This window comes from Thunnus maccoyii, chromosome 19, assembly GCF_910596095.1.
Source record: "Thunnus maccoyii chromosome 19, fThuMac1.1, whole genome shotgun sequence".
Lineage (NCBI taxonomy): Eukaryota > Metazoa > Chordata > Actinopteri > Scombriformes > Scombridae > Thunnus > Thunnus maccoyii.
This window is the reverse complement of record NC_056551.1, coordinates 15,862,103-15,883,219: the sequence shown is the minus strand read 5'-3', so window position 1 is coordinate 15,883,219 and position 21,117 is coordinate 15,862,103. Positions and strand designations below refer to the sequence as shown.

Below are 21,117 nucleotides of genomic sequence, written 5' to 3'. Positions count from 1 at the left end.
ATCTCGGCCCCGGGAGTGAGAGTGGAGCCCCACCCTAGCATGTGACAGAGCCACAGGCAGTTAGCCTTAATTATTGACGGGATGTTACATAATGAAAAAAATTTGATTAACACAACTTGTTGTTGCCTGCACACAGTGCAAGTTTAAATGAGGTCTATAGTGCACTATATGCATCTCTGGAAGTTATCTGTCTTCTAGATAGAAAGAACGTAAGATAAATGTAGATCAACCACAGTAACTCTACAATCCCTCAGAGGTCAAAACAAGGTCAGTGTTCTTGTTCGGTCTTTAATGAGGCAATGCAAATAGTTCAGAACAAAGAATTAGAAAATGTAGATGAGAGTCAGTGAATGGATACATGAGGCACACAGTTTTCATACAAATCAAGAAACAAAAGGAAACAAATAATAAAACAAATATAAATAAGGTAGGACGGTTGTCAAAGTGGCTACAGGAAATGAGGAAGTCCTCACACACATCAAAAACAATGCACCGCAAAAGATCAATGATGATGACAAAGGCGTGGAACCATATCCAGAGCATGTAGAAGAAGACGAGGCTGAATCAACAACAGCTGGTCAGCCACCGATTTAACGCTTAGATTGAAAAGAGGCAGCCTGAGGCCAAATCAGCAGGTTTGTTCAAACCACTGCAAAACCGCAAGTTCAACACAAAAACAAGACGTGATGTTTTTACATATAACACAAAAGAAACACATTTTTCAGTCATTTTTGTATTAAATATGCAGATAAAAAGTATCAGCGATGGGGAATACAGCTGTAATAAATAAGTTTAAATCCTCTTTAATCGTCCCCACGCTGCCTTTCAGTGCAAAGCTCCTATTCTGACATTAAATATATCTATTTTTAAATACATTTAAAAGAATTTGCTCTGTACCGATCAAGAAATTTGATACATTTTCTCAAATTTTTCTCAAATATATACATAAAAATTCTATTTAAAGGAAATTAAATATTCCTCCGAAACATACAAATCTTTGCCACCAGCACATGCATCAATGAGACAGAGGATGTAAACAAAGAACGGTGGTAGCCTCCATGATTTAAAAAATAAAAACAAACCCTCAACAAACCATGCATAGTACAGCAACTACAGGATAAGAATATGCAGAATACTATATATACACAATATGTATATTATATACATACACAGACTCTAAATGATTGGGTACGGTGGGGTTTTCAGTGACGTTTGGTTAACGAAGCATGAGTAGGAACACATCATCAGATACTTATATATATTTCTCAAAGTCATAAAATCAATATCAGTGCACTGAAAATTAGTGGAAAGTCAAATGCAGCGAAAGGTAATAAAAAAAAGAAAATGTAGCTGCTCAGAAGAAGTCATGTAATATACTGCATGTCTGCCGTGTAACAAGCACAGAGGTGGAGATGGTAAGGCCCAGTTGGTGTGTATCAGGCAGGATCTGAGGACAGAGGATGTGTAAAATTAAAGTCCTCCTACAGCTTCATAACGAACCAATGGCAAAAGTTGGAGAATGGCTTCTTGTGGCAGGTGATACTCTGCTGTCAAAAGTGTTTTGTCGGCAGGATAAAAACACCCTGCTGCGCTCTACTGGCCGACAGCGGGATCTCACTTTCGTCTCAGTGCAGTTGGGTCCGTGGACTGCAGGCAGTTATCACAATCACTGTCTCCTTGTTTTGTTTTTCCTCTCTCCCTCCCTCTTCCTCAGTAGAAGCGCTTGCGTCGGCTCTCGTTCCAGTGGCTGTAGACCACCAGGCCGATGACGATGAGGAAGATGCAACCCAGCATGGAGAAGAGCACGGTGAAGAAAATAGCGATGCCACTCATCCCTTCTTCAACCTGACCCACTTGAAGAGAGGACAGGGAGTGAGAGATGAAAGGTGATCAATCATCTGACAGGAGTGAATTCATGGAATTCCACAATACGTGTGTGTGTGTGTGTGTGTGTGTGTGTGTGTGTGTGTGTGTGTGTGTGTGTCTTACATCTGAGTAGGTCAAAGTTATCTACGCTGGGTATGGTTATTTCCTCTTCCTCCTCCTCCTCTTGCTCTTCCTTTTTACTCCGCAACACCGTCAGTTGGTAGAGTTTCAGGGAAATTATATCATGGTTATCTATAAATTCAGATTTGGAAAATATGATTAAGGAAAGAAATTAAGAAAAAAAAACAACACATGATGCATCAATTAGAAGGTTTCACATTTCCAGTAGAAATGTTCATAGTGAAAAACAAAGGGATTGCGTTAGTTTAGGCAGACAGCTCCCTATTTTTGCCAAATCTAACTGTGTAACCAACTATAAATTGTAAATTCCTTCACTCAAGTGTCTCTGACTGAACTGGTATTCTCAGTGAAATGTAAAATATGTTATTTTCATGAATAAACTGGGTATTTATAAACTAAAATACCAACTTGCTGCACAAAGGTTTTCCAATCATCCAGTAAGGGCTTTAATATTTTATTCACTATAAAGAGCAGAAACAGCATGTGTTCTGTCAAGCAAGGCTGAGTGAAAATAAAACTTTAGACAATCTTGAGTTTTATTTAATTTTGAGATGGAATATAAACATTTTAGTGTGACACTCAGACCACGTTGTTGTCATTGATACTTTTTTGGATCTCAATCTTAAAACAGAGCTGCTTTGATTCAAATAAAGCTCACATGGTTTTTTAGTTAAATAAGGCAAAGCTTAATGATTTACTGGAACATGCTGAGTTACCTAAAATTTAACTCCACATAATACAGTTAAAATTATATTTGAGATTTAAAAAGGTTGGGATAGTAGTTTAATGAAGACCCCAACCGTTCAACTGTGAGGACACTGAATTTGTTCTTACACACATGCTGCTTTGTTTCAGCTGTTCATATGGTAAAAGTTAAAATAAATAGCAATTCAGTCTGACTATAAGGCTGTTTTGTTTTAAATAGGGTTCTTTGTTAGTGAATCAAGCAGTCACGGGTCATGCTTTTATTCATGATTAAGCCTTGAAAGCCCCCAGAAAGGTCTGAGGCGTACAGTGTACACATATATATATATATATATATATATATATATATATATATATATATATATATATATATATATATATATATATATATATATATATACAGTACTGTGCAAAAGTTCTAGGCATGTTTAGATGCTTATCCATTATGCAAAACCATGAGGGAGGCGTATGATTGGTCCCAAATGTATTCTGCAGCATGTCAACAACCCCAAACATACAACCAGAGTCATAAAGAACTATTTTCATGGACAAGAAGAACAAGGAGTCCTGCAACAGATGGTGTGGTCCCCACCAAATATTGATTTCATTTAGTTTTGTCTGTTTACTGAACTTTGTATGAAATTAATTGCCAAATAAAAACTATTCATGGCATTACTTTTGAAAGCATCCTCACTTAACTTTTAGTGCCTAAAACTTTTGTGCAGTACTGCATACGAGTATATAAGTTTGTCTTTATACAGCAGTTTTAGGCATTATTAAGAGTCTGACACTCAAAATTCTGGTAACGTGCTTCATCATGACTGTGTGGGTGTGGATTGATCAGATTTGATTGACAGTGAGTACACAACCTAAATCCTTCTAGGTGCGTGGAAGTATGTTACATCACCTGTACCCAGCTAAGCCCCGCCCACTTCAAACCGGTGAGAAAACCGGAAATCTCTCATGTGGAATAACCAAAACTGTTCATGTAGGATCCCATCACTCATAGTACAGTATAGTGTATCATAAAATGTGTTCCTGTTAAATTGTCTTTGATATTAATCACATCTGCATCTGCAAGTGGAAGCTGTTCACCTGAGAGGTCTCCGGTGATCGCAGTAGCTCCGAAATAAAAGCCTTGGGGCAGCCGCACCCCGGGTATGTCGAGGCAGTCCCTCCACTCGTGCTGCCCGTCGATGTCTATCATCACCTAGTTGTTGAAAAATTGCCATCTTAGGTTTTACATTTGCTGCTTTAGAGAAACTGCACACCAGTGTTGTAAAATAATCTACAGTTCCGCCTAAAAATCAAGATATTTATATTATTCTGTTCTGTTTGTGTCTGTTCTTGTTAGATTATTGGTATTTGATTTTTCAGTGTAACCACAAACAGGGCGTTGCTGTAAAAGAGCACGTATGTTTAAATCAATATTACCCGTTCAAAGTCACCCCGCCCAGTGTAGACTAATAACAGGTTGGACAGTTGAGAACATGAGGAAGTGTCTGCATGTGCTAAGATGGGGATTCTCTCACCGTGAGTCTTCGGCGGATGTATCGGATGAAGAGGAAGGTGTCATGTTTGAGGTTGCGAACCATGGCGTTGCAGCCACCGAGCTCTGTGGGCCGTCCGTCCCGCTCGTGGTCATAACTGATGCTGCCGTTCCCCACCATGGCCAGGACGAAGGGGAAGATCCTCTTGTGGTCACAGGAGGAAAAAAAATTTAAAGAGATTAGGAAAACGTTTTTGATTTAAATTGGTCCCTTATCCTGCGCTATTAGAGGACTGAGAAGTGATGGTAATTTTTATTCATCAGTGGGATGTTCACACTTTATAGTCACAGTTTAATAGCCTCTCTGAAGCCTGGAGTCATGCGGGGATGTTTATATTCACAGTTACAGTGCAATGTCAAAGGAGATTTCTATACAAAATCTATGTGGTTTTTGTCTTTATTTTGTCTTTTGGCAGGACTGGAACCAGGTTATTGGAGAATCCCTACTGTTTATCTGACAATTTTGTGACAAATAACCTTAATACTTTTAATATTAGAACAAGCAGGCTTTGCAAGACGGCGCAGAGAAGTTATGCTTTTCATTACTTTGAATCTTAAAAACTCATATTTACAAACTTGCATTAAATATGTCACTTAAATGTCAAATTTTGTTGCTTGGCTTCTCTCTAATATTGCTTCCATATATCAATTCCTATCATCTTTTAATAGTTTAGTTTTATAACCGTTGTAAAATGCATGCTACTCTGATTAAGACTTAGCAGCAACCACACAACAACCATACAGGGGACAAAAAAACAACAACAAACAAAACATATCACACATTTAGTCTGGTGCAGTGATTTTTTAAAAAGTTAATAGTATTTTTACAGTCGGAGAAACACGATTAAGGCCTAATGGAGGCTGTATAACATGGGTTGAGGTCACACGTGCACGATCCAAAGGTTACCTGTGTGCGAGGAGTGTATCTCTTCTTCTGCGCCTGTCTCCAAATGGTTGCACAAAAGAACATAAAGACAGCCCCATTACACAAATCTGCAGATGCACTCATCCATTATAACCATTAACTCTCTTTTACTTTCACAAAACATGTGAGATCTACGCAATGGTACCGCAGCATACCTCTATGTGTTTCTCCTCATTGGGATACGTGTCCACAAAAACACCCAAGCCAGTGAAGTTGTCTACATTTCCAAACACGGGACCTGTGCATGAATGAGATGACGGAGTATAAAAAACTGTGTTTTAAAATAGATAAGAAGTAAGTTTAGGTCAATACTATGTCTTATAACATTTACCTTTCCGCATGCGTTCTTTAGTATACCAAATAGCCAACCCGTCACCATTCAGGTTCTTCTTTCCTTGTCCGTGAATCTTAAAGTGCACCTGCATCTCCCAGTCCTTAAGATGGCAAGGCTGGAAAGACAAATACATCAAGCTGAAACAAATCGATTAATCAATCTACAAAAAAATACAAATTTGATAATTAATTCATTTCAGTAATTTTTCAAGGCAAAATGCCAGATTTACCACATTAGCAGCTTCTCAGATGTGAGGATTTGCTGCCTTTCTCTGTTTTTTACAATTGAAACTTGAATATTGTTGAGTTAGGTTTAGATTGTTGGTTGCAACAAGCAATTTGAAGATGTCACCTCGGGCTCTAGGAAATCGATAGTTTTGATTTGGGATGGCACTCTTGGGTCGAGCCATTAAAACCCCGAGGACCTGACTGGAACTGGTGTTGCGTAACAGTCTGGTTTCCCATCAAATATTTTCCCACAGTGCTGCTCTCTGTGGTTGGGGTTAGACCTTGGGTTGGGTTAGGGTTTCTAGTCCACTCAAATGGAAGGTTAACGGTAAACAACTACTGTCACAGAACCCTTCAGCAAGGTACTTAACTATAAACTGAAGTATAAAGTGTTCAGTTGAGCTGGGTTGGCATATAGGTTGACATATAAGACATACCACATGATGATGAGGGTGTTTATTTTGGTAAGAGCAAGATAAGATCCAACATGGTTATCACAAAAAACATGACGGACAGATAGCTGAACTGCTGAGTGATAGCTAAGGACTGTAAAGACAGCAAAAATCAGCTGCTAAAACATTCTCCCACTGACCTTAAATACACCAAACCCATACTTTTAATTTAACAATCTCTATTATAAAGACAACATAGACCAGTTAAGCCCTACCCCTCTTGCTCTAACCCTCCCTCCATCTGCATCTTGTGTCCCCTGACTGTTACTATAAAAAACTTTTTCAACCTGTGATAAAAATTCTAAACTCAAGGTTCACTTTCAGCTATATCCCGTCGTCTTTTTTAGTAGGTGGAAGGTGGAAGCCTGTGGGATACAGCTAAAAGCTTTGGGAATAGCTCACTTAGTGAACATTAAAGATCCCCTCTAGACATGTTTGACGACATAAGAAAATACTCTGTTTGACTAATTGTGTCTAATATGTTTTTTCCACAAAAAAGTCCAACTGCCACCTTGAAAAGTCTAACTGATGGACACAAGATGTCTCCTATTTCACTGAAATGCCCATTCTCAGTGTATGTGCACTGTACACACTTATGTAAGTTGCGCACTAGACCTCGACTGGCTCCACAATTGTTGTATCGTGTGCAAATGGGGTACTAGTGTCAAACTCTGCGCATGCATCATTCTGCTTAGTGACCCTCAAACATCCAATCGAAGGAACAAGAAGAAAAAAACATTTTTTGACTGGCGGGGGACTCTAAGTTTAGAATTTATATCGCAGTATGTGTTCCCAAGGTCAAGCATGAACCTCCATGCTCAACTTTCTAGTGTTTGAAATACATCACTGGGACAATACCAGTAAGATGTACGGTGCATACTCACAAGGCGGCTCCACACTGCCCCCTGCCTGCTCTGCATGTCAGGTGTGAGGCGCACCTGGTCGGCGGTTACCATGGCATCACCCATCAGCTCCCAGTGGGAGGAGCCTGAAGATCCCACACCTGAGCACACAAATATCATCATGACAAAGAGCTGACAAAGCACAATACATTCAAAACAGCTCTGCTTTGTTACTACACAAAACATCCACTTGAGTATGAAAAAGCGCACAGTGGTCTTTAATTAAGCACAATGTAGCGTTAAGGTTTTAAATAGGGTGTGAATATATAGGCTGCCTTGTTTGGCTGAATGTTATAGCGACAGAAGACAGATTATGAAGACATTTTAGGAGAAAAATAAGCTCAAGCATGGATGTAATTTGATCGCTAATAGAATCATCTGTCCCCCTGTGAATAGTGAGCGTATAACGGGCAACATACCTTGGTAAGGCTTGGAAAGGGAATATTCCCGCTTCAGAAACTCTTCCATTTCGTGATCGTCGTCGGCGAAACATCGGCTTACAATAACAATCAGAAAAGCTAAAGTCCAGTATGATTTACAAGGCATTGTATTCCGTGTAGAAAATAAACTAGATAGTGATTTGCAGCCGCTGCAACGATTGCTCCGGCTGTCGGCTGCCATCGTAGGTCAAAACTCACCCCTCTGAACAGCTAGCAGGCTTCCCATTGGTCCGCTGTCTTGCATAGCTCGTCGTCATTGGTCTATTTGGTTGTCAATCAGAATGCACTATTTTTATTGGTTGTAATGTATCTCCTTTTCAGCTGATGGTTTTAGTAAGAATAAATCAATTAATGTATGAAATTGAAAGTGTGAAACGATAGCAAATATAATATAGAAATTGCCTATACTATGAAATGTCAATAATCGTAATCTTGATACTAATCCAGGTATTCTTTGGGAAACCCGCGCGTGGCAGGTCTTATTTGTGGGTGCAGCCTTTCTGCATAAGTTTCTAGAACATTCATGGTCCATAAAGCAGGATACCTGTTATATTATCTGCATGAAAGGCTGAAAGTTTGTCTGAAACACCATCGGTTTTAATTGAATGTAGAAAAAATGTATGCTCTAGCCTCTAATACATCCATGCTTTTGATAATTATTTAGCCTATTACTGGTTGTCATTCTTAAATTGAAGCTGGAGCTATAGTAGCATCATATCATTCATTCAACTCTAAGTTTGCTGTGTTGGAGTCAACATATATTTGGAGTATAATTTTTATTCTTAATGGTTCCACCTTGGTTTGACATGTTTCAATATTTTTAAACTTTATCAACAGCTCTGTTATGAATTATCTGCTATGAATGTGCTCCTGATGATATATTTTTATGGCACAAAAGCTGTGGGAAGCAGAGGGATATGGAAAACTATTTTAAGAATGCAAGATACTCCAATTAAACACACTGATAAGGTTTTATACACTTAGTTACATTAGTCTGGCTTTTAGGACAATGCTGCTTTATTCTCTTCTTCTGTAAATCTGTCTCAGCTGGTAAACCAGTCCTTTATTACCCTAAAATAAAATACCATGCTTCTCTCTTTCCTCCTCCCAACCTCTTTCATTTAGGTCCTTCTTCTGAACTGTCTTTCTCATATAGTCAATCTATAAAATGTCCCATATGCAGAGCCAGATTAACCTGCTAGGGGGCCCCTGGGGCGTGATTGAATTATGGCCCACTACCCCCCACTTCCTGACACTCCCATTGTATTGTGCTTGTGCTGCGTTGCCTTTAAGTACCCATCAGGTACAGTAGACATGGCTGCTTTATTATATTTTGAAAACCAACCTGAGCTCTGACAGCTAGAAGACTAACCCATATTTTTTTTTGTTTTGTTTGTTTGTTTGTTTGTTTTGTCTGGTAGGCCACATTCAGACTGACATTTAGTCCAGTGTGAAAAAAATGCAGCCTCTTCATTTGAAATTAGATTTTGGCACAGGGCAATTTGACACAACATTGCCTCAAATTAGGTAAAAATGCAGTTTACATTGTGTTATAGTAGTGCATATTCCCAAACAGTGAACCAAGGGCCTTTAAGGTTCATCATATGGGTGTTTTTATACAGGTGATTCTGCCTCTTTCAAAAGCCAACACACACTGATGGTGTTTTTTCTGTTCTACATGAGCTTGTTAACGGAATATTGTGCCAGTACAAATGATAAAAATGTAAAAAAACATCTCCAGACATTAAAATATGTTATACGTCAGTGCTTGCCAGCACAAAATGTGAACTCAGTTAATAAAATAGGATACAGATCTACAAACAAGTGCTTATTGAATTTACTGACATTAATCTCCACAAATCCCTGTGAAAAGTGGTATGTGTGTGTTATCTCATAACAGTTAAAGTCCCCTTCCATTCAAAAATGTGTTTTTCTTCTTGTGCCTGTTTCACAGTGTTGATAATGTATGTGCAGAGTTTATCGCTAGAACTTTATTTTCACATTCAATTGCTGAAGGGGGAAAGTTTCTATGTGCTCACCTTAAATCTGAATTTAAGGTCTGTGCTTATGAGAAGGATTTGTGACATCACAGCTGGTTTGAAGCATGATGTGGAAACTTTAAGTGCACATACACTGGAAATGGACTTTTCAGTGATATAGGAGACATCTTGCATCCAGCAGTTGAACTCTGGAATAATACATATTTTCATAGATTCTGGAATTTTTAAATGTGGGAGAAGGATTACATGTCATTTTAAAGATCCCCTCCGAACATATTTCAAGATGTATATAATACAATATCTTCTTCCAAAAAGTTTAACTGCTGGATTCAAGATGTCTCCTACTTCACTGCAAAGTCAAAGCTAGGCTTATGTGCACTGGAGGCTTCAAGTTTCCACATCACACTTCTGTGAGTTGAACATTGGACCAGAATTGGCTTCCAAACTATTTGTTAGTCACAAATCATGCTTGCAGGCCCACCCCTTAAAATCTGATATTCATTGAGTACAGAGAAACTTTCCACTTTTCAGCAGATGAATGTGAAAACAGCCTTCTAGTGTCAAACTCTGCACATACATCATTCTGCACAGTGAGGCTCAAACATTCAACTGTAGGAATAAGAAGAAAAACACATTTTTGAGTGTAGGGGAATTAATGAGGTAATTTGTGGGGGAAAAAAACACATCAGATGCAAATTATTATTCAAAGCATTTTTAAATATATGTTAAACATATCTGGGGGTGATCTTTAAATGAGAAAGAAAGCCACAACATACTGTGTGATCAGGAGATAAGGGGGAGACATTTACATTCAATTCAAAATAGAGTAGGAAGGAAAAAGGAAAGAAAAGGTCATGTTATAAGTGAACATCCAACCGGTCTTTGTGAACAGTATCAGATATCAGAAACTGTAGAACATCATTAACATTATCATCAACTGCAATAAATATATGTCAAAAAGAGAGGACATGATGGGGGAAATGGAAAGATTAGGGATAAGAGGAGCATAATTAAAGTACTTGCCTGGAGTGAGGTGATATTGGACAGGGCAGAAGATGCTTGATCAGCTGATACTGTAGGGGTTAATTGACTCCAGAAGATGGCAGTAATCCAACAATATAGATGCCAGCTGCTGTTAAACATCAAAGAAGAAGAAAAAGAAGAAGTACATATTGTGCAAGAGAGACGGGCAGCAGTTTTACTGCCGCCCAGTGTCCAGTTAGGGACATATTTATATTCAGTCTGTGGTAGGACGTTTGCAGCCGGTTGGATGCTGTAGCTAAGATCACGCCCCCTTCACGGTCCCTGCTGTCTGTCGGAATTCACACCCGGATTCATGTAGTAAAGCATCGATGGATGGAGTAGGAAAAGGAACAGGAAGGCATGGATCCCACTGAAGAAAAAACGAGCAAAACAGTCGACATTTACCGCGATACATGGGTCCGCTTCCTAGGTATGTCGTGTTAAATGTGACCTTTCTGGCAGCTCAGTCCGATGTTCCCTGAACACACTATAAGTTAACGTTAAAGCTGTCGTGACACCGGAGCTGTGTGCTAGCGAGCTAGAGGGTAGCATCGCCGGCTAACTACTCTGTTAAACAGCTATTTATAGCAAACTTGGCTGTTGAAGGACATTTTGTTACCGCAGGACATAGCGGACGAAGTCCACGACTGGACAACAATATCGTTGTTGCACGCTTTTGTTTGCTTTATGTAAGTAACTATTACTTATATAAAGCTAGGTAGAGTTATCTTTGTGTGACGTTAGCATGAGGAGACAGTGACTCACACGACACCGAAGAAACGCCTGCAAGCATGTCCAGACTCGTAATTGAGACACCGTCACTGTTTAACAGACACAACAACTTAGTATAAGTGCCCCCTTTACCTGCTTTCATTCTGCAATTGATAACAGCAGGGTCTCTCTTAAAGGAGCACCAGTGATCTGCTGGCTTGAAACAGCATGCAGTCACCTGCCTGAAGGGCATTTGTGCTGCAGCAGTTGTCAAAGTGTTGGCTGTTCACCCACAGACTTACATGACCTGCTCCATGGCTTACTTAGAATTAAATGTCATGCAAATCTGTTTATCTCCTTCAAAAAATCATAAATGATTTGCTTTTCTATCTTTATTGTCAGTCTCTGTATCTCTACATTGAGCAGCATGTTAACAGAAACAGAAAACAAACAAAAAAAATATTCCTATAGCCTACATTCTGTTTTTAATTTTTGTGTGATTTTTGACTGATTATGAGCCACATTTCTAAACCAGTAATCCCATTGTACCTGAGATTGGTAAACAGTTGAACAATGAAATGAATAGAATAGTAAAAAAATATTATTAAGTGGGTAATTAAAATGAAAAGATCCTACTTTTTAATTAAAAGTTGTCAGTTCTCCTGTTGTATTTGTCTTAGATACTATTATTTCATATTAATTACTTGTATGTATATTATATTTTATCATTTTAAATGGTTACGTACACTTGATGCGTCTGTACAAATTCTGAATTTTAATCCCCCAGAACTCTTTAGCATGTTGGGAACAGATTATCTTTTACTATTATGGCAGCTGTAATGGTGATTATGTAACACAGACTGGATTTAACCTGAAATGTGGCCGCTTTAGCCAACTGAGCGAGCAGGAACTTCAAGAAATTCCCTTATGGAAAAATGTTGATGTCACTTCAGCTGTCTGTCCTGAGGAGTTGACTGTTCCTCAGATAATATGGTGTGTGTGTGTGTGTGTGTGTGTGCGCGCGTGCATCGCCACCCCATATACACCGCACAGCAGGCTAATTGTCGGTGGATAACCTTAGAGGTGAGATAAAGAGGATTGCTGGACGTCCTTGTGTTGACAGTTTCTCACAAGGTGTTGTTGTCTGGGTCACTTCCAAAACTCCACTATTGGTAAACAATCCAGCAGAACTGACATGCTGTAGATCAGAAACGTGATACGGTTGTTGAGTGGACAGTTCATCTTTATGTTTCTCATTTTCTGGCTGTCAGGCGCTGTTATTGCAACTCTCTGAACGTCTTTTTTTTTATCGCTCACCCTCCAAGCCTTCACATCTATCCCGCAACCTGCGCTCTCTGTCATTCCTTATCTCTTCTGTTTATGTTTCTCCTACCATCAACGTCATGTCACCGCACACATTCTCTGTCAAACACACCTTCATGCCTTGCTGGGCACAGGGCAAATAGTGAATCACGAAGGGTAATCTGAAGCCTGTGCTTACTGGTCAGAATTGGGCCCCAGCCTATTACACCAGGGCTTGGCACATTTTATTATTAACTGAGTGCCTTGCCGGAAGATAATCTTATCTAGACTCTGTTATCATACTAGTATCATCTTGTACTCACAATGGCTTCAGGAGTTTCAAATCCAGTAGTTAACTTTACTGTTATTTTAACTGCTACAGTATTAAACCAGACAGCCTAGAGCTAAAACTGACACTTTAAACTCCCATTGCTGTCTTTTCAGTCAATATGTATTTTTCACAGCATATATTTTGACTATTCCTTGTAGAAAATGAATTCATTATTATTCAGGGATGCCAATTTTTTTCTACAGTTTTTGTCTATTACATCAGTATTTAAGATGTAGGTTTAAAAACCATCTTATTTAAGTGGATATTATACCATTTCACTTCCACAGTTTTCAGGACTTTGCACAGTGTAAGCTTTAACTCCACTTACACACATTTTGAATTATAAGCACTTATTGCAGCTGTGATTTTTTTTTTTTTTTTTTGCTTTGATCTGCAGAATTTGCCTCTCTTCTTTTCCTGAAACCTAAAAGTGGCCTGAAAATGTCCTTGTGGTAGCAGGCAGTGCTGAGTTTGGAGTCATAATCATTGGTTGGGTATTTCTCAGCCCTAAACATGACTCATAACAATTACTTTGTGAGTTCAAAGGGTTTGATATAGTCTTTGGCTGCTGCTTAGAGATAACAGAAAAACAAAACAAAACCAAAACTGTCATGTGATTTGCTCACTGATGCATTCACCGTAGCCATGGAAGCACCTTTTTTTATTAAAGGCTCCATTTTAAGTGAAATGCTTAAAACAGTTCAGAAACAAAAGTTTAGCAATTACCATAATGTGTTGAATTATGAGATAGTGAAATACTACAAGGAGCTTTTTGTGCAGTATCTTAATTAATGGGAAACATCAGCATGAACAAACAAACCAAAACTAGTTGACATTCAGTGTCTCATGTGTAGGTCTAATAAATATGTGAAGTGTTTTTTCTTCCACATAAAACATTTGCAAAGATGATTTATTTCCAGAAGTTTGAGACTTGCTAGCAGCTTTTTTTTTCACTGCCTTTCATGAGGCATTGCTGCTTTTTCCTCAGTGAATTACAACCACCTGCAGATCAATGAAATAGTGTGAAACCACTGGCAGTAATGTGTATCACTGTGTGTGTGTGTGTGTGTGTGCTTGTGTGAAAGGTAACTTTAATGTAGTAGTGGACATGAATACAAGTTTTATTGGAGAGTAGGGCTGGGTTGGGACTGTCTATCTAGAATCTGCACAGGCTTACTATAATATCAATAATGTAACTTTTTACAAGCTCAAAACATATTCTGAATATTTCTATGTACTCAAACTGTGATAATAGCATTAGTTCATCATCATGCAGGAAATGGTGATAATTCTAGCTTCTTGAAATAAACATGTAGTCTTTTGGTAATCTACTAAAAATGATAATGAGAATAATAAACACATCAATGTCCTAAATGTATCATAATTTGATTGGCTTAAACAGTGACTTTGTGGGCATTGTGTATTACTATTACCTCCGATGATTACATTATTTATTTAGACAATTATTGTTGAGGAGATAATAAATTGTCACCAAGCTGTGTTTAACAGGCTGTGACATTGTCGCTTGTAACATAAGCTTATCCCTCTGTACAGGTAGGACAGTAAAGTGCACTGTTTGCACAGGAGCCTCAGTTTTGCCTGCAGTAACAGTGATAGAGTCGTACTTTACAGCAGCAGCAGAATATGACTCCACCACGCTCTGATGGTTCTAACGTCATTGAACTAAAGATAAAGCTTCCCGTGTGACTGTAGGTAATTTTACCACTGATTTACATGTACTGTGGAGATGGCACAGGTGACTTCTTAATAAGAGATCAAGGATATCTATGTCATTCCACCCTTGTGGAGTGGATATTGCATAATTTTCCAAATGTTGCTCTTCTTTTTCACTGAGACAATGTCAGAGAGGAAGTTAATGTTTATTCGCTCCTTGTATGTTTCAGGATAATATTAATGTACTGGAATCTGGGGGATAAAAAATTAAAAAACTGACCTTTTGAATATTTAATGAACTGCTCCAAATGGTTCTAAAACTCAATTGTTATTTTAATAAATATATAGGACAAATGATTTTTTCCTGGACCTGAGGGCAGCTAACTACATTTATGACGCATTTAGATGGTTTTTGCAGGATCTACATTTATGTATTTACTCCTACAGGCTATGCAAATGAGGTTGGGGAGGCTTTCCGTGCCCTGGTGCCAGTGAGCTTCGTATGGGGCAGCTATGCTGTGGCCACTGCTTACGTCACTGCTGATGCTGTGGACAAAGGGAAGAAAGCAGCTGTGGTAAGATTCAACCATTACCAAATAAAAATGGATTAAAACAACCACACTAGAACTGTAGGTCCACTTACAGTTGAGTTTAAGTCCCAAACTACTAGTGGTATTGTGTTTTTACCATCTGTATTTGGTATTTGACTGCTATCTTTCAAATGAATTCATCCTGTTAGTTTTTTAGATGTTACTAATCTATGGTAAAACCCTGAGCCTTCATGTAAGCCAGTCAAAGATACCAGTAAAACGTACATCAACTCATTTTCTGATTGTCCATCTGTTCCCTAAGGCACATGGGGACAACCCAGGTAAGACAACCCGGGTAGCAGTGGCAGTGGTGGACACGTTCGTGTGGCAGGCCCTCGCCTCTGTGATCATCCCCGGCTTCACCATCAACCGTGTGTGTGCTGGGTCACTCTACCTGCTGGGCAGAACCACCAGGTGGCCCCTGCCCGTCCGCAAGTGGACCACCACAGCTATCGGCCTCTCCACCATCCCCTTCATCATTACTCCTATAGACAGGTTGGCACAAATGAATGTGTGTATGTGTAATGTGAAAGGATTATGTAACTTGCCCATTATGTAAGCTTTCATTTTAAGGGTTAGGCTGCCCGCAAGTGATTAGCAGTTTGAGCTCCACTTGCCACTCAAGTGCAAAGCAGCTGCTGACAAGTTTAACACTGATATGTCATTAAGTAATTAATCTGCTGGATATAGTATATAATGTTTAATTCATGCTGAAGAAAAGTTAATACACGCATATGCTGATAAAAAATTACTGTGTTAACAGTGATTTGGCTAAATGCATGCCGCTTAATACATTATGTGCCTCTTAGAGGTGTGCGAGGTATACTGGTAAATAAACGTTGGTTCCAGTTAGTGGTGTATACGAATACGGATTGCCCCCGACAGTTTGGCACACATGTGAACCGCGGATTAACTGTAAACTTTAATGTCTTATTGGAGACAAAGTAAATAAACTACTGTAGTTACATGGACAGACAGCGTGTTGCTAACAGAGATTTTGAAGAGCAACGACCAAACCAGCATCTACTGGGTCCGAAGTGACGTTTTCAGATATGTTTACACGCTGTTAAATGTGCTGCAGCTAATTAGATGTGTAGCTGCTATCTGACGTTAGCAGTGCACTTTTCTCCAGTGAATGTTTGTTTGGTGGGTTGTTCAATGAGCTGCAGGATGAGACGTGTTCATGTTTGTAAGTTATCAAGTTTTGATGACGTGGCCTCAGGCTATTTTGTCATTCACAACCATGTTGAAAGGAGGAAGATATCACACCTCATATTGAAATTTAATTTAACAATTGAGTATTGAATGTTTTATTTATTTTAAGATTTTATTTAAACATCGAACATCTTGAATATTGTTTTCATTAAAGTCCACTGGAGAAAGTTCCTTTTTTTAAGTGTTTTACAGAATAAATGGAAAGCATAGTTATATTTGTTTCCTCCTTCTTTTTTTTCTTTTTTTTTACTTTTGTTGATCTCAAAAATGATCCGATGCGTGACTCAAAACCGTGATATGATCTGAACCGTGATTTTATGATTTGTTGCACCCCTAGTTCCAGTATAGAGTATATAAAATTTCAACAGTGCAGCTACTTTAATATTTTTATTTAACTTTTTAATTTAGAGCTGGTATTACAAATACAACATTCTCAGACTTTTTAAAAACATTTTTTAGAACATTCTCAAGTTTTGATGAAACATATACACACAAATAAAATGTACTAAACTTACACTCTCACATTTCGTTATCAGGTAGTAAAAAAAGAAAAAAAAAAATCAGCTACTATTGCTGACAAACGGGGAGCTGCACAAACTGAAACTCTCTAAAGCGGACGTGTCTCATAGACTCACTTCTGCTTCTGTGAAACGGATCCAGAAATAATGTCACAATGTTTCCACTCTCTGTCCCCTGTAGGTCAGTGGATTTCCTGCTGGACTCCAGCCTGCGGAAGGTCTACAATGAGGAAGAGAAGCACAAATAATGAGGGATCATGCAGAAGGCAGACTGTCCCCTCCCTGGTAGAAACCAGTCCAGTCTGTGTAGACCTGTAGTGATTATTCACCACTGTGAAGCACTAAAGAAATGTATATGGATTTCAAGAAGCAAGATTTCACAGCTCATCAAAGATAGAAATTATTAAAGGGATTTTATTGCAAAATTACAGAGTTTATATAAGCAGGTTAAGTTCTTAAAAGTGAAATCCTGTTTCTTGAATTATCCCTCTAGGGATACTCAACTTAAAGCTCTCAGGGCAATCTGGGTAGAGGTACCAAAAAAATGTTCAAAAAGAAATGTAGCTGTATGACAAAATGTATAAATATTGAGAATGAAAAAGCGACATACTGCTTCTTAAGGTATTCTTCGGCAGGGATACAGTGTACTGTTATATTCCTGAGATTGTCTGTACAGAGAAACCCTCCAAGGTTGCCCTCTGTTAGAGTTATGAGCTGTTTCTCTGGTCTCACCTCATGTCTGGATGTTTAAGAGATTGCATACAAATCCACACTTGCTGTGTTTTTTAGCCATATTCAGTGGTACTGTAATGACAGGCCAAAAAGCCAGTTTGCCATGATTTCCCTTTTATTCTTTACTCATACAAAATGTTTCAGTTTTTTGTTTCTAGCTGAATAGAAAGGTGTCTGCTATCCAGAATAGATGTTTTAAGTGCATTCTCTAATGCACTTTTTTCCCCCATTGTTTCATTCTACCTTATTGTTAGTGATGGGAGCTGTTAAGGTTTGCACTGGGAGTCTTTTCACACCATTGTTACAATCAGTGTGATTCTATATATATGGTCTATTGCTCTATTAAACTTAAGAATACCTGTAGTAACATCAAGTCATACTTGTGCAGTCAGCCTCACAAGTATTTGAATGATTTATCACCAATATCTAAACTGTTGGTCATAGTCAGATGTTCTTAATGCACAATACTGTAACTTCTTGTAGTCTGACCATGATACACAATAGTTTCTGACATGTATAACAAATTTTAGACTTTATTTATAGACAGCGTGATATGGAGTATACAGTTAGAGTAAATTATAGCTGAAAAATAGATAAAACCATCAGACCTTGAAATATGATACTTCTTCTCCCAATAAACTTTAACCTGTGACTGTATAAATTAAACAGGTGATGTAGAAAAGTAGAGTTCTCCATCTAGTCCAAGTATATTTAATTTAGTGTTGCACTTCTCAAATAATTGTGGAGGCCAGTGTAGTACCTATGCAGAAAACGGTTTAAGGGATTAAGTAAGAAATGTACAGATACTGTAAATCTATTATTACCAAGGCTTTTCTTCAAGGAGCAAAGTAATATACTGTAGCTCATGCTGAACTATGCAAGGGAAAGAATTCTTTGTGTACAAGTCTTTGTGTACTTTGCGAATTAAAGGGATTGTTCTTCCACTTTAGAAATAAGATATGCAAAGTATGTTAAATGTTGTAAAATGAAGGGACACCTGATACAAAATGTGGCTTGAAATTTGGATTAGCTGTCACTAAGACAAAGAACATACTACAAAGGGAACGGTTACCATCAGTATACCATTTTAGCAATAACTAATATGTTTGCATTACACCATTTTCTCCTTGCTATGGAGGGTGTGGTGCACTTTTTCATGGAGGGAGAAGTCTTGAAAGGAAAGATTGTGAAAACTTGGGGTGTACCAATGATGATGTTTTTACTTGCTGGTACTAAAGCAACCTATTTAACATTATTTCATAACCAAATCAGGCCAGTTTTATTGAACAGTACTTATTTTTTATTGGCTAACAATTTAGTATGTGGTTAAGGCTTCAGTGAATACCAGCAATATTGTTATGTTTACTTTTACCTTAAGTAAGTATAAAAGTATAGACTTTTTTCTTGCCTGACATTTGACTTGCCGTAGCAGGAAAAGCACAGATGTAAATAACAAAGGCTTCAAAATCAAAAATCTACACATAGTTTGCTTAAGTGTCCCAGTAAGCCCTACCAGTCAGCAAGTGTACTACCAGTGCTCTGCAACTGGGATGCCTCAACTGAATGCACCTATTATTAATGTTATTACTCTGCTATGACACGTCAAATCATCTGATTTAAAAGTCTTATTGGTGCATCCCATATTACATTACATACATACTTATTCATATTCAATTTTAACATCTCAAACTTTACACTCAGAACTTCATTGTATTTTTTGCTATTGTTGCTTGCTGCAAATGAAAAGGAATTGTTTACTGTAACACTTTTTTTTTTTTCTGAACATTTTTGCTAATTTTCATATGCGGCGGTGTGTTCGGAAGTGGGTTATATGAGTCACACTTTCAGCCTTAACTGAAAAATTGCCAAACCTCAAACTCTGTTCCGTTTTCAGTAGTTCACCAAGTGGAGATTATTTTTTCAAATGTGAAAGCAACTGTTGAAAGCTCCATCACTTACAATGAACACAGTTTCCTTCCTATTCCTGTAACAACTTCTCAAACACTGGAGAAAAAAAACTTGTAAATCTGTTGTGAAATAAATTATATAATGACAGAACAACATGTCTGATTTCTCTTTTCAAACATCACAAAACAGCATTAAGACTTTTAGTTAGTTACATAAGTAAGTCTTTATAAGCTATTTGCTCTGTTTTTAACATTCCTGCATTTATCTTTAACAGCACAAATATTAACAAGTAAAGCAGAACCACTTTTTAGCGTTGGGAAATAATGATTGACCGCTCTGTTTTGGGAAAAAATGAGCAATTATGTAACTAAACACAATCTGCAGCATGACCTCCTTATGAGAACATCTTGAGATTTTAAACAACAGCGTGACAACTTGCTCTTCGTGCAGGCTGTTTCCACTTCCTGAGAAACCTACCATCACTTTCAGATAAAAGAGGTGAAATTCAGGGGACGGTTTAACCAATCGGATGGAAGCACTCTGAAGCACAAGAGTGCTGTTGCAGTAATTTATCTTGATTGAGTCAGGAGGCCACAGCTGATGCCAATTCAACAGATGAAGTGCACACATAAAAGGCAAAGGAAATCCAAGCACTGGTACGCACAGTCATGCTTCTTCTTAATCTTGTGTTTTTGGCTCTTTTGGCCCCATCAAATGTCCAGTCAGGTAAGATACAAATATTAACATGTATCTTTTGTTGGCTGATGGTTTGATCTACTGGTTTATAACCTGCATGTGAAGAATAATTCAGAAATAATCAACCTATTCCTCTGTACCACGCTCCTGACAATTTATATTCATAGGCATTCCTCGATACGTCCGGGGCCATTGGATTCTCAATGATGACACTCCACAGTATGAAGAGGTTGATAGACAGGTTGATAGAGAATCTCCAGCAGTAGAGGAGGTGGTGTGGCCCGAGAGCCCAGCAGTGCTTCAACAGATGATGTTGGAGGACCAGACCTTAGTAACTACATTAGAGCCATTTGTTATGAAGGAGCAAGGTGGGCTGGTAACAGCAGAGCATCAATCTGTAGCAGTCATTAGGGTCTTTAAACTGTCCATTTGAGACTACATCCTCTACAGTAAGTGATCCCTTTTTTGTTATTTCCTGTTAGATTCAGATGAAAAAGGAGGAGAATCAGCCGTGTGGAAGATGGTTCTTGTCGCAGCTGTCCTGCTGGTGTCTATAGTGGGGTCTCTGAGCGTGGCCTACTACCTGTATGTCTGGAGAGGAGGCAGGATTCACTATCAGCCTCAGAAAGAGAGTTATCCTTAAATCTGAATAAAGTGACCTTTTCTTCAATAAGAAGTCTCAGTTGTCAGTTTTTAGTCCATGAACACTTTTTTTTAATTTGAAGAAATACATCAGAAAAGATGTGAGAAGTGAATATAAATGGGACATGGCCTAAAATGGTAACCCTTTTGCCTTAACAACTCTGTATATACCACATGTATGTAATTTTCTTTTTCTACAATTCATACAAATTAAACTGCCTTTATCACTTGTGG

At 38.3% G+C, this 21,117-nt stretch overlaps 2 protein-coding genes across 3 annotated transcripts; one reads left to right on the top strand and one right to left on the bottom strand.

Moving 5' to 3' along the window:
• Positions 1 to 272: 272 nt before the first annotated feature.
• On the bottom strand, positions 273 to 10,645 carry lman2la (lectin, mannose-binding 2-like a). Of its 2 annotated transcripts, none has more exons than XM_042394985.1 (9): positions 10,565 to 10,645; positions 7,084 to 7,202; positions 5,518 to 5,635; positions 5,342 to 5,424; positions 5,169 to 5,201; positions 4,245 to 4,406; positions 3,808 to 3,922; positions 1,990 to 2,118; positions 273 to 1,853 (listed from the first exon to the last, which is right to left on the bottom strand). In XM_042394985.1, exons 2-9 carry the CDS (start codon positions 7,165 to 7,167, stop codon positions 1,711 to 1,713), a joined length of 867 nt encoding a protein of 288 aa, XP_042250919.1. In that variant the 5' UTR covers positions 7,168 to 7,202; positions 10,565 to 10,645; the 3' UTR covers positions 273 to 1,710. The 2 variants fall into 2 exon arrangements, with proteins under 2 accessions (XP_042250919.1, XP_042250918.1); XM_042394984.1 differs by lacking the exon at positions 10,565 to 10,645 and adding an exon at positions 7,521 to 8,442.
• A 270-nt stretch (positions 10,646 to 10,915) lies between these two features.
• mtfp1 (mitochondrial fission process 1) lies at positions 10,916 to 20,917 on the top strand. Its single transcript, XM_042394986.1, has 6 exons — positions 10,916 to 10,994; positions 15,030 to 15,157; positions 15,435 to 15,667; positions 17,087 to 20,271; positions 20,409 to 20,609; positions 20,724 to 20,917. Exons 1-4 carry the CDS (start codon positions 10,925 to 10,927, stop codon positions 17,151 to 17,153), a joined length of 498 nt encoding a protein of 165 aa, XP_042250920.1. The 5' UTR covers positions 10,916 to 10,924; the 3' UTR covers positions 17,154 to 20,271; positions 20,409 to 20,609; positions 20,724 to 20,917.
• The last annotated feature ends 200 nt before the right edge of the window (positions 20,918 to 21,117 follow it).

Bases quoted from the DNA above. Each gene is read 5' to 3' on its own strand.
- mtfp1 (XM_042394986.1), top strand. From the start codon at position 10,925: ATGGATCCCACTGAAGAAAAAACGAGCAAAACAGTCGACATTTACCGC. The intron at 10,995-15,029 runs GTATGTCGTGTT...TTACTCCTACAG, and splicing joins TACATGGGTCCGCTTCCTAG to GCTATGCAAATGAGGTTGGG. The intron at 15,158-15,434 runs GTAAGATTCAAC...CTGTTCCCTAAG, and splicing joins AAGGGAAGAAAGCAGCTGTG to GCACATGGGGACAACCCAGG.
- lman2la (XM_042394984.1), bottom strand. From the start codon at position 7,722: ATGGCAGCCGACAGCCGGAGCAATCGTTGCAGCGGCTGCAAATCACTA. The intron at 5,202-5,341 runs GTATGCTGCGGT...ATTTGGAGACAG, and splicing joins ATGAGGAGAAACACATAGAG to GCGCAGAAGAAGAGATACAC. The intron at 2,119-3,807 runs GTGAACAGCTTC...CTGAATTTATAG, and splicing joins GATCACCGGAGACCTCTCAG to ATAACCATGATATAATTTCC.